The 16045-nt window shown below is 48.8% G+C and overlaps 1 protein-coding gene across 1 annotated transcript; it reads right to left on the reverse strand.

Moving 5' to 3' along the window:
• Window positions 1-234: 234 nt before the first annotated feature.
• On the reverse strand, window positions 235-12083 carry MRPS25 (mitochondrial ribosomal protein S25). The gene is made up of 4 exons (XM_026016902.2): window positions 11843-12083; window positions 6576-6682; window positions 2757-2844; window positions 235-2121 (listed from the first exon to the last, which is right to left on the reverse strand). The coding sequence occupies exons 1-4, from the start codon at window positions 11974-11976 to the stop codon at window positions 1929-1931; spliced, it is 522 nt and encodes a 173-aa protein (XP_025872687.1). The 5' UTR covers window positions 11977-12083; the 3' UTR covers window positions 235-1928.
• Window positions 12084-16045: the final 3962 nt, after the last annotated feature.

Consider the following 16045-nt stretch of genomic DNA (forward strand, 5'->3'; position numbering starts at 1 on the left):
AAGCCAGGCAGCTGGTTCTGGAGCAGAGCACCCCCGGGTTGCCAGACCACACGGATGCTCAGAGCCAGGCCACAGGGCAGCAGATGCCGCCCATAAGTGTAAGGACGATCCAGAATGAAAGGGTTCTTAAAGCTGCAGCAGTTGGAAAGAACGTCAGGTGGACCGCTCATTTACTGCTGAGGATTTGGAGGTCCAAAGTCAGATTCTTGGCAGAACCCAAAGGCACCAGATAGGTTTGTGGGTTTTTTTAAGATTGATTTATTCATGAAGGACACAGGCAGAGGGAGAAGCAGACTCCCTGCGGGGAGCCCGATGCAGGACTCGATCCCAGGACCCCGGGATCACAACCTGAGTCGAAGGCAGACGCCCAATCACTGAGCCACCCAAGGGTCCCTTTTCCTTCATTTACATAAATTTTAAACCCATCCTAGAAGACAGTGACTTCAAGGGACAACAGTGCCCCCTAGTGGTGTTTATTTCAAGTCTGCAAACAATAGCCCCCGCCCCCGCCCCAATCAGGCACTAGACGCTTCTCTCTACAGGACTCTTGCTTCCTGCTCAGCAACCTTTCTGAGCACCCTGTGGGCTCTCGCAGGAAGGGCACTTCCCGGGCACTGGCCCACCTGCTGTGCAGACAGACCAAAGGAGGAACTCTCCGCAAAGCCCTGGCAACTGGGCAGGCGACAGCTGCAGTCAGCTGGGTGGGATTACTAGAAAGACAGGAAGGGTTTGAATGGAGGGTGCCCCGTGGTGCGGACCTGCCATCAGACACCACCCTAGTGAGCCTGCAGCCATCCCGGAACCCCGCCCGCCACCCCACCCAGCCCCACCAGCCATCCCCCTGAGCCCCAGGCTGGCACAAAATCACAGTAAACCACAACCTGGGCATCAAGTGTAAGAGGAGCCCGATCCCTCCCAACATAATGGGCTGATCCCCAACATTTCTCTAAAACCTGGTTCCACACCACTTCCCATGCAGGCTACCTCCCGGCTCCCCTGGCTCCTGCCGGCCACAAGTGGCCAGCTGCCGTGTCCCAGGGCAGTCTCCGTGTCCGCCTCAACAGCTCCCGGGCCCAGCCAGACCTTCACTTCTGACCAGCTAAGCCTTGAGGTAACCAGCATCATTCAGTGACAGTATGGTCCGTGTCCCGTGAGGAAAGAATGAGGCGGACGCCCGGTAAGCCATCACCTGTCTTCCAAACCTTACAAAGTAAGGCCTGAATGAGCAGGAGGACAGACCTAGGCAGCCTCCAACACCAGCCTGCAAAGCAGAGCCCCAAAGTCTCGGCCAGCCAGCACCCTCTGTCTTCCCCACCCCCGCAGGCTGCAAACCCACCTGTGAATGGGCCCCGAAGCCGCCTCCCCGCCTGTGCCTGTCACCAGGGCCCCCAGCACCGCTGGCACTGCTGGCACGCCTGCAGCCAGGCCTCTCGGAGGAAAGTTGGCTGGCTTCAGCGTAAATGGGGAGCACTCGCAGAGGCTTACCCTGGGATTTCTGAAAAAGCCCATGGAGCCCGAGTGGAGGTGGCTGGCACACTGCCAACCATGTAGCTCCAGCCAGGTCCTAGCAGGCCAAGCATAGCGGCTCCAGACTCTCCTGAGCAGGGCCTGGAAGAAGAATCAAAGCCAACGGAGACCAGGAAAGGGCGGCAGGACCAACAGGGGATGTCAGCAGGCTGTGGCCCTGGACTGCCATCCCCATCCCCACGCGGGCCTTTCTCCTGTGTGTCAGACCAGGTTCACGCCAGTGCTGGAGACCAGGAAGCATTTTATTGCCTGACAGAGCAGAGCCCACGTCTAGCAGCTCCACTGCAGATCCTCCCCGACCCTCTTGTGTCGCTGCACACAGGTGTGTGAAGGGGACGGTCTTATGGCACAGATTGTTCAGAGTCCCTCCAGGGACACCCTCCCAGGGTGTGACCTGGGCCTCAGTCCTGGGTGCTGGCCTTCAGCATTGCTTTGTACTTCCCGGTCAGCTCCTTGGGTAACGGCAACAGGCCCGGGCAGGGGACCTGCCCCTCCACCTCGCAGATACACTCCCGCAGGCAGTACTTTCGGGGCCCGAAGTGGGCTGGGTGAGAAAGCTGCTTTTTCTCCTGCTCCTCCTCTTCCAGGGTTTCCCTGCCAAAGAGCACACTGAGAGCCTCTACCTGGTGTGCACTTCTCGCCACATGCACCCCTGGTGGCCACCACATGCACCCCTGGTGGCCGGAACGCCTGGCTCCGCTGTGCCTCCCGCCTCCCCACCCCTCCTCAACCCCAAAGCCTAGGCCCCCCCCTCTCCACAGGCCTCCCAGCTCAACGGGGAAGCAGGAAAGCAGGCTGGCCTCAGCACAGCTGCAGGCAGGAGGAAGGGGCCTGTGAAGGCCTCTGTGCGCTTCCTCCAAGAGGCACTTTCTTGGCTTCCCTCCCTTTCCTCTTCCCATCCACTTGGAGAAAGGCCGGATCCCAACACATCCCAGGGTTAGATAGCAGCTCCCAGGAATGTCTCAAGGACTAGTGGCTGCAACCGCCCCAATTTCTATAGCACCTCAGCCTCCTGTGGGGCCCAGTGCACAGCCCAGGGCAGCAGAGCTCTCCCAGCTCCAGGCTCCAGGCTCACTGACTTACTGTCACACAGCTGGGGGCGTGGGGAGCAGCAAGGCTGGATGGAGCTGTGCTCTGGGCTCGGCTGGCGTGTGCCCCCAGTGCCCTTCTACCTCCTTCCCTCAGAGTTGAGACATTCACCCCCCTCCAGGTCAGGCCCAGCAACTCACTTGTTCTTCCCCAAGATTTTTTTGATGTGCTCCACAATCTCCTTGTTGCTCTTGGTCTCCACATCCACAAGGACCTGCTCCCCAGAATCTGGAAATGGGAAACGGAAGGGGACAGAAAGTGGCTGAGGATGCAGCGGCTCTTCAGCCTCAAAGGGCGGTGACCAGTTTGCCTTTAGTGACTCAGTGTTTGAACGGTAAGATAAATATGTTTGCCTACAGAACCCATAATGCTACCCCTCCTTTCCATATTTCTCTGAACATGAGCAAATTTGAGGTACATGCAAAAGCATACTATCAGGACGCCTGGGTGGCTCAGCAGTTGAGCATCTGCCTTCGGCCCAGGGCGTGATCCTGGGGTCCCAGGATCAAATCCCACATCAGGCTCCCTGCATGGAGCCTGCTTCTCCCTCTGCCTGTATCTCTGCCTCTCTCTATGTCTCTCATGAATAAAGAAGATCTTTAAAAAAAATTAAATTAAAAAGAAAAAGGAAAACAAAAAAGAAAAGAACAAAACCTGAAAATGGATCAAAGACCTAAATGTATAAAAAACCTCTATATAACTTTTAGAAGAGAACATAAAAAGTCTTCCTAGCCTCCTTGGCAAAGATTTTTTAGGTATGACATCAAAAACATGGTCCATTAAAGAAGCAATGTAATAAATAAAATTCATCAAAGTTTAAAACTTCTATTTCAGAAGATCCTAAAAGCTAGGGTACCTGGCTGGTTCAGTCAGTGGAACATCCAATTCCCGATCCTCGGGGTCATGAGTTTGGGCACCACACTGGGTGGAGCCTTAAAAATAAATAAACTTTGAAAAAAAAAAAACCCAAATAAATAAATAAATAAATAAACTTTGCTTTTAAAAGTTTAAAAATAAAGTTATAAAAATAAAGTTTAAAAATAAACTTTTTTTAAAAAAAGGGTACTAACAGCCATAGACTGGGAGAAAATATAACACATATATCTGATAAAGCACTTGTATCTTGACTATATAAAGAACTCTCACAACTCCTTAAGACAATCCAACTAAAAATACAAAATATTTGAATAAACATTTAAAAACAAAAATTACAACAGTTAATAATAAGCACATGAAAAGATATTCTTCCTTTAGTCATTAAGAAAATGCAAATTAAGGGGCACATGGATGGGCAACTCAGTCAGTTTGGCGGCTGTCTTCAGCTCAAGTCATGACCCCAAGGTCCTGAGATTGAACCCCACGTTAGGGTCCCTGCTCAGAGGGGAGTCTGCTTCTCCTTCTCCCTCTACCCCTCCCCCTGCTCATGCTCTGTCAAATAAAATCTTTTAAAAAATTAAAAAAAGAAAGAAAATGCAAACTAAAACCACAAGGAGATACTGGACTGGCTGAAAAATTTTTAAATGTGTAATACAAGCGCCAATGAGGGTGCAGAGTAACCGGAACTTTCCTAATATAGCTGGTAAAAATGAGAAATATTACAGCCACGTTAGCCAATGAATACACAGAAAAGGAAAGAAAAAGATTGGAAAGAAGTAAAACTGTATTTGCAGATGGAATGACTGTGTATGCTGAAAATCCTAAGGAATTTAGAAAAGAAAACCTACTAGAAGTCATAAGTGGCTTTATTAGGAAGGCTGCAAGACACAAGGCCCACACACTAAAATCCACTGGGCTTCTATAGACTTGTAACCAAACACCTGGAAAATGACATGTTTTTTAAATATTTTTCACAGTAGTCATAAAACACATTCAACATTGTAAAAACTAGAAACAGCCCCCCACCGCCATGGAGGCCCACATGGGGAGCAGCGAGCCCACAGCCTGGCTGCCCAGGACCCGGCCACCAGCCACTCCTGCCCCGCGCGCGCTGCGGGAACATCCTGCTGGGTGGCCCCGACCTGGCTCAGGCCTGTGCCACCATCTGTGGCACCTCCTATCCAGACCTCCCCCTTCTGCTCCTTCCAGAGATGGCTGACATGCTCTGCCATCTGAAGACTTTCCCTGCCTTCCCAACTCTCTTTATCGCCAACAAATCTACTTCTAACTCTGTCTTGGCATTTATTTAACAAAAACCCAATATGGGTGAATGTTCCTACAGGGGAACAGCCCTTGGCACAAAAAATGAAATCAACTACCGATGCACGTAACAGATGACTCTCAAAAACATGCGGAGCAACAGCCAGACACAGAAGAACAGACACTGTGAAACTCTATTTACACGAAGTTTGGAACAGTGGAAAAGTCCTCGGGCAGCCCGAGTGGCCCAGCGATTTAGCGCCGCCATGGCCCAGGCCCATTCCTAGAGTTCTGGGATCGAGTCCCACTTCGGGCTCCCTGCATGGAGCCTGCTTCTCCCCTGCCTGTGTCTCTGCCTCTCTCTCTGTTTCTCATGAATAAATAAATAAAATCTTTAAAAACAAAAAAAAGAGGAAAAGTCCGAACAGTGGGTGCCTCTGGGGGAAGGGAGAATTCCCTGGAAAGCAGCACAAGGGGACTTTCTGGAGTAATAGAAATGCTCCGAATCATCACTTAAAAAGTGGGAACACGGGTACGTAACACATGTCAGAACTCATTAATTTATGTTCAAAAGACCAGGGTATTTTATTATGGGCAAATTATACCTCAATGAAATTCATTATTTATTTTTTTATTTTTTAAAGAATATTTATTTATTCATGAGAGACACACACATACAGAGGCAGAAACACAGGCAGAGGGAGAAGCAGACTCCCCCTGGGGAGCCTAATGCAGGACTTGATCCCAGGACCCCCGGGATCATGACCTGAGCCGAAGGCAGACGCTCAACCACTGAGCCACCCAGGCGTCCCTGATATTAATTTTTTAAAAGCAAACACAAAATACATACACAAAACTGCTACAGCACCACTATTCTCTCCAGCCACCTAACCTCACTCTAGTTTTCCTTCATAGCACTTGTTGTCCCCTGACACTGAATGGGTAAGTTTCTTGTCTTCTGTCTCCGCCTGCTAGGATATCATCTCTATGAGGGCAGAGACCTTGTCCTCTCCGGCTCCCTGACACCCCAGGCACAGTGCATGGCCCAGCAGACACCCATATCTATTTGCTGAATGAATTTAAGAGCAGTAGCATTCTGCTCCCTAAAGCATTTCCCAACTACACTTCAGTTGGTTCTTGTAACCATGTAAGGCGGGTGTTGGACCTTCACCTGAGAATAAAGCACAGGGAATATTACTCGCTCAGGGTCACAATGACTGAGTAGAGAGCTGGGCCAAACATCTGGTCTGACTTCCAGGCACTGAGCCCAGTATAACCGAACAAACATTCACTCAGCTCCTCATGGGAAAAGGAAAGCATTGTGTAAGTGAGCAGCCAAGAGAAGACACACACAGATACACACGCTGCTCAAGAGGATGTGGCCTGCCCTGACAGGGCAGCTGGAGGAGATATGGAAGGGCCAATGTAAGGGTGCAAGAAGGGCTTCCTAAAGGTAGTGGTGCCCAAGTGGAGTCTCCGAAGATTTTAAAAATAAATCAATAAGCTGGAGGAGCTGCTGGAGGATTTCCAGCAGACGGACCAGCATGAGCAAAGGCATCAAAGCAAACTGTGGCAAGGGAATTTGGAAAAACCAGCTGTACAGTATGAGGCACCACATAAAAGATGTGGGGGCAACAGGAGATGAGGCTGGAGCAACGAGGGAAGAGTCCAAACCTCAGTGGCCACTGTATGCTATGGTCCAAAGTCAATGATGGAAATGAGGGATGTTTACAAGAGCCCATATCTCAGATCCCTCAAGCACTATGGTGGGAGGAAGAGATAGGAGGAAAGACCCTCTTGGCCTGTGCAGAGGCCACACTCACCCAGATAGAACCGCAGGAAGGGGGACGGCGTCATGTTCTTAAACATCATGATCTGTACCCAAGGATTTTTGTACTGGATCTGAGGTATGTTGAAAAACACAAATTTCCTGCAAAAGGGAAGAAATCAAACCTGTGAAACACAGTTGACTTGAAATGCTGTACACCTGTGTATTTTTTTTTTAAGATTTTATTTATTTATTCATGAGAGACACAGAGAGAGAGGCAGAGACACAGGCAGAGGGAGAAGCAGGCTCCATGCAGGGAGCCCGACATGGGACTCGATCCTGGGACCCCAGGATCACACCCTGGGCTGAAGGCGGCGCTAAACCGCTGAGCCACCCAGGCTGCCCACTGTATTTTTTGAGGGAGAATGTGAAGAACTTTCATCTGATCCTCAGGGGAACCTGCCCCACAAAAAAGCAGAGAAAAGGATCGGTCAGGAATTTATTAGTATATTCTCTGAACAGTGGGTGTCAGGACTTATGGTTTGTCACTTGAGGTAAAAGACATCTGTATCATCTGTATCCCTACCTCACACTGCACACTAACCAAAAACTCACCTAGCAGATTAAATATAAACATAAAACTATAAGATGTCCCAGAGTTTGTGTGGTTAGACAGATGTATTCATTCATAAGCAGAGGCTAATCAAGCTGTATACTTACAGCTGTGCACTTCATGTAAATTGTACCATAATTTAAAAATAAATGAAACCAAATCCAGAGAGTATTTTTACAATCTATGAGCAGGGAAACCCTAAACTTAGGCTTAAAACACAGATAAATAGGATCACCTTAAAACTTCTATATGGCAAAATTTACCAGAAACAAAATCAACAGTTGCCAAACCAAAAGAAAAATGTTTGTAAAACATTAAACAAAAGGCCAATTCCTTTGATAAAGTTTTACACATTATTAATAAGATTTACAAACCAGGAGTGACAGAGCCATCCTGTGGCTCAGTCAATTAACTGCCCAACTCTTGATTTCAGCTCATATGAGGCACACTCACTGGCACACACACACTCTCTAAAATGAATAAATAAATAAGTAAAATTTTTAAAAATAAGATTTACAATTCAACAACAAAAGCCACAAATAGGCAGAAACCCAAATAGCCTATCATCTTATGAATAGATTCTCAATACCTTCCCAACAGTCATGTTAGTTAAAATAGGATCCCTTTCCACCTGTTAAATTGCTGAAGATTAAAAACAAAACAAAAAAACAAGTTACCGAAAGCAAGAAACCCTAAGAATTGGTTTAAACCTCTTTGGAGATCAATTTGGAGCTAGCAAAATTTAAAAAGCATAGATCTTGACTTAGTGATTTCACTGCTTTTAGGTATTTTCATACTTGAATGCAAAGACATTATTTGTTACAGCAAAGGAACAGAAACAACAAACATCCTTTGAGAGGACTAATTAGGACACAGCCAAATATCTGGATCCCTCTCCATCTGCTTTCCATCCTCAAGGGCTAACATACATGGACCGGGCTTCCCTGACCTCTGACTTCATGTTGGGTTTGGCCAACAGTGAACGCTGGCAAGACTGGAAAGAAAAGGCAGAGTCCCAAGCTCCTATTAGGCAGCCCTCTCCCTCTCACTTCAACCTAGACCTGAGGTCTTGCACTGTTCCTTATGGTTTCTTTTCCCCACCTTTGCCCATACTTCTGTAAATAGTCCCTTAATTAAAGGTTCCCCAAATGATACTAATTTAAATGTGCCTTCTCCTTCCTGCTGCTATCCTGCCCCACACGTCAGATGACAGAGAGGTGCGAGTGATACATGGGACAGAAACCTAATCATCTAGCTTTACTACTTCTCAGCTGAGTGGACAAGTTACTGCTCGGTGCCTCAATGTTTATGCCAAGATGCTGCCAATGCAGGACAAAAAGTCCATAGTGGATTGTAATTCACTTTTTTTTTTTTTTTTTGTAATTCACTTTTAAGAAGATGAAATTAATAATCAACAGAAGGCAACTGTGTGACCATTTACTTGGGGAAACTTCCTTAACTGCGGCAGAATCTGCAAGTGAAACAAAAAAGAAGCAAGGACAATTCTTAACTCCAGGGAAAACAAAAGGCTTTGCAAGAACAAAAAGGAAAAATAACCATACTACTGTAGTTGGTTCAACTGTGTATAGTGTTCGCAAAGTTGTATTAATTAAACACTGAATACTGTTCTAATCAAAATTCTGAAACGACCATACTGGGAGGATGAAGAGCTGAGTAATATGCATGGGCTGGTTTAGGGAATGCCAACGGTGGGGAAAGAGCTGAATTCTCATCTCCCACAGTGACAAGTCCACAGATAAAGCCTAAAGCTAGAAAATGAAGAAACAGCTCTCTAAGTATGGTATTTAACTATGTAAGGGAAACTCTAATAAAATGGTTAGAGTTGTAAAAGTTGTTGCCTCTAGGGGAGGAATGGAGGTAAAGTCCTACTATAAGCCTTGCTGATCATGACAGTACACAAGGGGGATCCCTGGGTGGCTCAGCGGTTTGGCGCCTGCCTTTGGCCCAGGGCGCGATCCTGGAGTCCCGGGATCGAGTCCCGCGTCAGGCTCCCGGCATGGAGCCTGCTTCTCCCTCCTCCTGAATCTCTGCCTCTCTTTCTCTCTATGCCTATCATAAATAAATAAATAAATCTTTAAAAAAAAAAAAAGGTTGGAAGCTCCAAAGCTGCATTTACCTTCTTGGGCTTACAACATCTCTGCTCAATTCCCACCCCACAACAGACAATCCCAACATCGGAAAAAGAAACCAGGGCATATCCATGCTGGAACTGCCCACACCCAAAATTCCTGTGGAATTTTTGTTTGTATTTTGTTTTTAAAGATTTATTTTAGAAAGAGTGCACTGTGGGGAGGGAGAGAGAATCTCTAGACTCCCCACTGAGTGGGAAGCCCAAAGCCCAATGTGGGGCTCCATCTCATGACGTAAGCCAAAACGAAGAGTCCAATGCTTAACCAAATGAGCCACTCAGGTGCCCCTGGAGAGGAATTTGTAAATGGTTCTTGAAATCTGGGAAGAAAGTTGATAATGGTAGGTAACCTTTAGTTGAGCACCTGCTGTACATGGCCAGACATCTTGTTTGGCATTTTAACACCTGAAGCCTCACAACGACCCTGCAGGGTGGGGTTTTATAACTAAGCAAACAGGTCAGAAAAGGGAAGTAAACTGCCCTAGGTCACACAACCAGTAAATGAAAGAACGAGGGCTATGTGCCGTTGGACTTCAACCACACTCTTCTGTCACTATCAAGTTACCAAATTCATCTAGATCCTAAGACTCAGGCTGGACACAGTACTCAATAAATGCTAGCAGCTATTACTTTTCTTATTGCACCTGAAGGGCAAGAATATCTGGCAGAGGTGAGCAGGGACTTGGCCCTCAGGCACGAAGGCAGCTCCCCACACACCCAGCAGACACCCAAGAGTATGGCTGGCCTAGGGTTGTATACTGGCACTTGGAATGGAGGCAATCCAGGGAGGGACAGTTGAAATGCCAAGGGCACATGAACAAGCAAAGGCCTGTGGGGCTGGAAAGAGCAAGTCAGGTAGACTCCAACCCAAGGGCACGAAATCCCTAAGGGCACACATATGTGGGACAGGCAAGCCTTTACCATTCAGAACAATGAAGCTCAGAATGGCTGCATGGCTCCTAATTAAAGTATGTGAACATCCAAGGATAAGGCCTGCAGGCCTATTTTGATAGACTGCTCATTTAAAAACCAGAGATCTATATAAAAATCTGAATTTCTGGCTTCTTGACAAGTCAGAAATTCTCCATGGAGCCCACATAACTAAGCTGTAGCCAAGCAGTGAATGGCCCCTCCTGATAGTGCCCGTTTTCCAACTGGAGCGGGCCCCATCCAGACTGCCTCCCGCCTTCCTGGTACTGCCTAGCCTCTGCGGACTCCCAGTGTGAATCAATGGGATGCACAGTGGGTTAGGAAGGAGCATCTGAGTGCCCATTCACCCCAGGTCTTCCAGAAGCCCTCAGCCCAGCTGATCCTATTCAAGCAGGTACAAGGTCTTGGCTTCACCCGTGGACAAGTGGCTTGGAGGCAGCTCCCAGCTATCCTGAACAGCTGTACAGCAAAGGCACCCCACCATGGGGGGCCTTACCCTACTGGAAGCACTCCCCCCGCCCCACTTTGATCCACCCCATACACACAGTCCCAAAGCTTCTGAAGGATGAGGCACCGCGGAATTCCCAGCTCACAGCACCGGGCCAAGCGGTCACTAGGCACTCTGTAAGTTTACACTGGACACCTCCAAAACCCAAAGCCCCGCTCCTGCCCAAGGTTCTATTCAAACATTTCTAAGCTTCCATTGGAGGAGTTCCCGCTCCGCTCCAGGCAGAAAAACCACCTCACGGAGTGTAAGGTGGGGAAGGCGGGGCGGGGTAAGGAGCCCGGGGCTGCACAGCTGACATAAGCGACTGTAAGGGGGATGCGCCCTGCCGTGGAGAAGCAGGCTCGCCGCTGCCACTCACCACCACTCACCAGCCAGCGTGGTACCTTGGCAAGCAAGTTACCTACCAGCTCTGAGTCTCTCCGTCCCTAGGATGGGGAAAACCATGCGGCTTCCGTGAACGTCACAAGAGACAATGCACGACCGACACTCAAGAGCCGCGAGGCGCACAAAAGGCCCAGAAGGGCTAGCAGCCGTCACTTCCTTCAGTGCATCCCCGCAGCGGCTCTGGGGGGGCCGCTGTACATCGCAGCGGGGGCCGATGACGAGGCGCAAGTGGCCCAAGCCAGCAGGTATTGGAGCCGGCACCTGAACAGGGTCTGTGGCCCCCGCCCGGCTCCGTCCAGGGCGGAGCGTGCGCCGCAGCACCCCCCTCCCCCCACCACCACCGCTCGCCCGCCCGCCAGGCACAGGTAGCGGGGGGTCGAGGAGGCTCCCAGGCTCCGGCCTCCCGGGGTCCGCCCGGTCGGCCGGTCCCCCGCCGGGGGAGAGGAGGGGAGATGGGGGACGGGGACGGGCCCTTGCCCTCCGCGCCCCCACCTCAGTCGCGACTGCGGCTGGCACAGCGTGGCCCTGCTGTCCTCTTCTCGCTGTGGAACCTGGAGCAGGCTGCTTGCTCCTCAGTCTCCTCGTCTGTGAAGTGGGGCCAACGGCACCCACCCAGGAGGCCCGCGTCAGGCTCGGGCGCACCCAGAGCAGCTCCGGGCTCAGCGTCACCAGCACGTCATTACAGCGCGCACGGCCGGTCCGCGCGGCCCCGGGCGGCCTCCGAGGGCTCCGACTGACCTGGCGCCCTCGCCCAGCTCCCCGTGCGTGTTGTAGTTCACCGTCATGACCTTCACGGAGTCCTTGAACACCACGTCCCCCTGGCCCAGGTACCGCAGGGTGCGGCGGATCGGGAAGCGGCCCTTCATGGGCATGGCGGCGGCGGCGGCGGCGGGCCCAGCGGCTGAGAGGCCCCGCAGCAGCGAACGGCGCAGGCCCGGCGGCCCTGGCCCCGCTTCGCCTCCCGGCTGGTCTCCGCTTACCGCGCAGGCGCACGGGGCCGCCTCCCTCCGCTCCCGCCGCGGAGCAGCTTGGGAGTTGTAGTCCCGGCTTGCGTTGGTTTAGGGGCGGAGCGCGGATTTAGAACACCTTCCCAGATCGTTTGCTTTTCGCACTCCGTAAATTCGCCTCTCCCCATCCCCCCGCACCGCCAGGGAAGATAGCTTTAACTAGGCTCAAGCTCAGACAACAGAATGACAGTTGGAAATAAGTCAGGAGAGCTGCGTTCAGATGCCAAGTGGCTACTAACTTGCGCTTCAGCGTCAAGTAACCCCGTTTCTCTCGCTCAGCTTCTCCGGATTCAAAATGAAATGTTTGCAGGGGGGGAAAAAAAAGAAAAGAAAAAAATAATGTTTCCAGGGTGCAGTTTCTAACACATCACAATAAATGATTTGAAAAAGGGAGGCGGAAAGGCAAGTTTGGAAACGACCCCTTTCCTGATTTACCCACCTAACAACCCTGGACTACAATTTGATTTTTTTTTTTTTTAAATTTATGATAGTCACACAGAGAAAGAGAGACAGAGGCAGAGACACAGGCAGAGGGAGAAGCAGGCTCCATGCACCGGGAGCCTGACGTGGGATTCGATCCCGGGTCTCCAGGATCGCGCCTTGAGCCAAAGGCAGGCGCTAAACCGCTGCGCCACCCAGGGATCCCTGGACTACAATTTGTTTCAGAAATAAAAAGTAGAAGAGATGCATTTCCGAAGTATGCTTACGGATCTGGGAAAGTTTTCACTTCTCCTTCAGTTTTGGAGAATAGTTTTGCCAGATACAGAATTCTAGGTGGGTAGGGGTTTTCTTTCGACACTTGATTTTACTCCTCTCTTCTTGCATGTTCCTGAGAAGTAGCCGTAACTCTTAGTTTTCTCTGTAAAATAATTTCTTAATCTGGCTTCTTTCAAGATTTTCTCTTTGTCTTTGGTTTATGCAGCTTGAATAAGATACATCTACATATGGATGGGGCTTCTGTCGCGGGGTTCGTTAAGGCTGACTCTTGGTTTCCCCTGAGGTCATGATCTCAGCGTCCTCAGACCCATCCCTAAGTGGAGCTCTGTGCTCAGCAGGGACTCTGCTTGAGATTATCCCTCTTCCTTTGCCCCTCCTCTCACGCACACTTTCTCTCAAATAAATGATCTTTGTATAGATTTTATTTATTTATGAGAGCGAGAACGAGTTGGGGGGTGGGGAGTGGCAGAGGGAGAGGGAGAAGTAGACTTCCCGCTGAGCAGGGAGCCCCACACGGGGCTCGATCCCAGGACCATGAGATCATGACCTGAGCTGAAGGTAGATGCTTAACCACTGAGCCACCCAGGAGCTAAAAAATAAATGAATCTTAAAAAAAAAAAAATCCTATGTATAGATATTTGGTATTTATCCTACGTGATATTGGTCCTACTCTGAGCTTCCTGAATCTGTCATTAATTTTGGAATGTTTTCGGCCATCGTTACCTCATATTTCTTCTCCATTTATTCTTTTTTTTTTTTTTTTTTTTTTTTTTAATTCATGAGAGACACACAGAGAAAGGCAGAGACACAGGCAGAGGGAGAAGCAGGCTCCATGCAGGGAGCCCGATGTGGGACTCGATCCCTGGTCTCCAGGATCACGCCCTGGGCTGAAGGCGGCGCTAAACCTCTGAGCCACCCGGCTGCCCTATTCTTTTTTTTTTTTTTCCTGGTGTTCCAGTTATGTATATTACATCTTCTGAAATTGTCACATTGTTTTTGGATGTTTTGTCCTAGGTTTGTTTTTCATTCTTTTTTCTCTTAGCATTTCAGTTAGGGAAGTTTCTAAAGACCTATCTTCAAGCTTATTGATTCTTTCACAGTTGTGTCCAGTATTCTCATGAGCCCATTAAAGGCATTCTTCATTTGTTAGTGTTTTTGATTTTTAACATTTCCTGTTGTCTATTTCTTAGCGTTTTCCTATCTCTACTTATATTACCCATACGTTCTTGCATGCTATTTATTTTACCATTCACTCCTTATTAATCAGTTATTTTAAATTTTCTGTCTGAACATCTGTGTCATAGAAGACAATACAGACACAGACACAGACAACATCTGTGTCATAGAAGTCTGGTTCTGATGCTTGCTGTGTCTTATCAAACTGGTATTTTTTTTCTTGCCTTTTAGCATGCTTGTAATTCTTTATTGAAGGCCAGACGATATTGACTATTGGATCATGGGAATTGAGGTTAATGAGCTTCTAGAATGAGGATCTATGTTAATCTGGCTAGGAGTTGAGTTGTGTTTAATGTTCGCTGTAGCTGTAGGTCCAGAGGCTTCAGATACCTCTAGTGTCTTTGTTTCACTTCTTGACTCTGGTTTTCCCTAGATGTTACTCCTCAGAGTGTGTGCCTCGAAGCTCTTCCAGCTGTAATCCACTGTTACACTGGAGCTCTGTTGGCCTGGTGGTAATGAGTGGGAGAGGGGAAGCATTCTATAATCTTCTGATGAAATCTCAGTATTTAGAGGGCATGTGTCCCTTGGCTGTGACCTTCGTAAGTATTTCTTAATCCCACTCTGTGATATTATAATAGGAAATAAATATATTTGGTCTTTGTTCCTGACACCTGGCCAGAACTCCTGAAAGCCTTGTAATTTCCTTAATGATAATATGAGCATCTTTTAAAAAAAATTTATTTATTCCTGAGAGACACACAGAGAGAGGCAGAGACACAGGCAGAGGGAGAAGTAGACTCCTCATAGGGAGCCCGATGCAGGACTCGATCCCAGGACCCCAGGATCACGACCTGAGCCAAAGGCAGAGGCTCAGCCACTAAGCCACCCAGGTGCCCCTTAAGATTTTATTTTTAAGTTATCTTTATACCCAATGTGGGGCTGGAACTTATAACCCTGAGATCAAGAGTCACATCCTTGGGGGACCTGGGTGGCTCAGTGGTTGAGTCTCTGCCTTTGGCTCTGTCATGATCCCTGGGTCCTAGGATGGAGTCCCGCATCACGCTCCCCACAGGGAACTTGCTTCTCCCTCTGTCTAGGTCTCTACCTCTCACTGTGTCTCTCATGAATAAAAAATAAAATCTTAAAAAAAAAGTCACATCTTCCACTGACTGAGCCAGCCAGGCTCCCCATGGAGCGTCTTTTGTCAGAATATCTGGTTTTGTCCCTGTTCCTGAAATAGCTCTGAAGGAATGAAGATGAATGGAGCATCTTTTGTTATAAGACCTTTTTAACCATACTATTAATGCAAATAAGGGAGCTTTTGGAAAACCCCTAAGGATGAGGGACTGGTTGCCACAGAGGATTACTCAGAACTTTTAGCCCCAGCCCCCTAACCTCTGACCTCTGGGGAGGGGAGAGGGACTGGAGGTTTAGTTAACCACCAATGGCCAATGATTTTAATCAACTGTGCCTATATAATGAAACCTCCATTAAAAAATACCCTAATCAAAGGAATTGGGGAGAGCTTGTAGGAGGATGAACACATCAGTGATGGGGGAGAGAGTGGTGTGCCCATAGAGGGCATGGCAGCTCTATGCCCCTTATCTATATCTTGCCCTATGCATGTCTTCCATCTTGGTTGTTCTAAGTTGTATTCTTTTATAATTAACCAGTAATGTAGCGAGCCATTATAGCAAATTATCAAACCCAAGGAGAGATTTGTGGGAACCTGGATAGCCTGTCAGAAGTACCAGAGACTTATACTTGTGATGGGCATTTGAAGTGAGGGGCAATCTTGGGGGCTGAGCCCTTAATGTGTGAGATCTGACACTAACTCCAGATAGTGTCAGAACAGAGGTGAATTTGTAGGACACCCAGCTGATGTCAAAGAACTGGTTGGTGGGGGAAAACTCCCCACACATTTAGTGTCAAAGTGTGTGAGGGGGGAGCACCTGGGTGGTACAGTCATTTAAGTGTCCAACTCTTGGTTTAGGCTCAGGTCGTGATCTTGGGGTCTTGAGATGGAGCCCCATGTGGGGCT

This window comes from Vulpes vulpes, chromosome 9, assembly GCF_048418805.1.
Source record: "Vulpes vulpes isolate BD-2025 chromosome 9, VulVul3, whole genome shotgun sequence".
In the NCBI taxonomy this organism is placed as follows: Eukaryota; Metazoa; Chordata; class Mammalia; order Carnivora; family Canidae; genus Vulpes; species Vulpes vulpes.

Bases quoted from the DNA above. Each gene is read 5' to 3' on its own strand.
- MRPS25 (XM_026016902.2), bottom strand. From the start codon at position 11,976: ATGCCCATGAAGGGCCGCTTCCCGATCCGCCGCACCCTGCGGTACCTG. The intron at 2,845-6,575 runs GTGAGTGTGGCC...TCCCATTTCCAG, and splicing joins CTTCCTGCGGTTCTATCTGG to ATTCTGGGGAGCAGGTCCTT. The intron at 2,122-2,756 runs GTGAGTTGCTGG...GCTCTTTGGCAG, and splicing joins AAAATCTTGGGGAAGAACAA to GGAAACCCTGGAAGAGGAGG.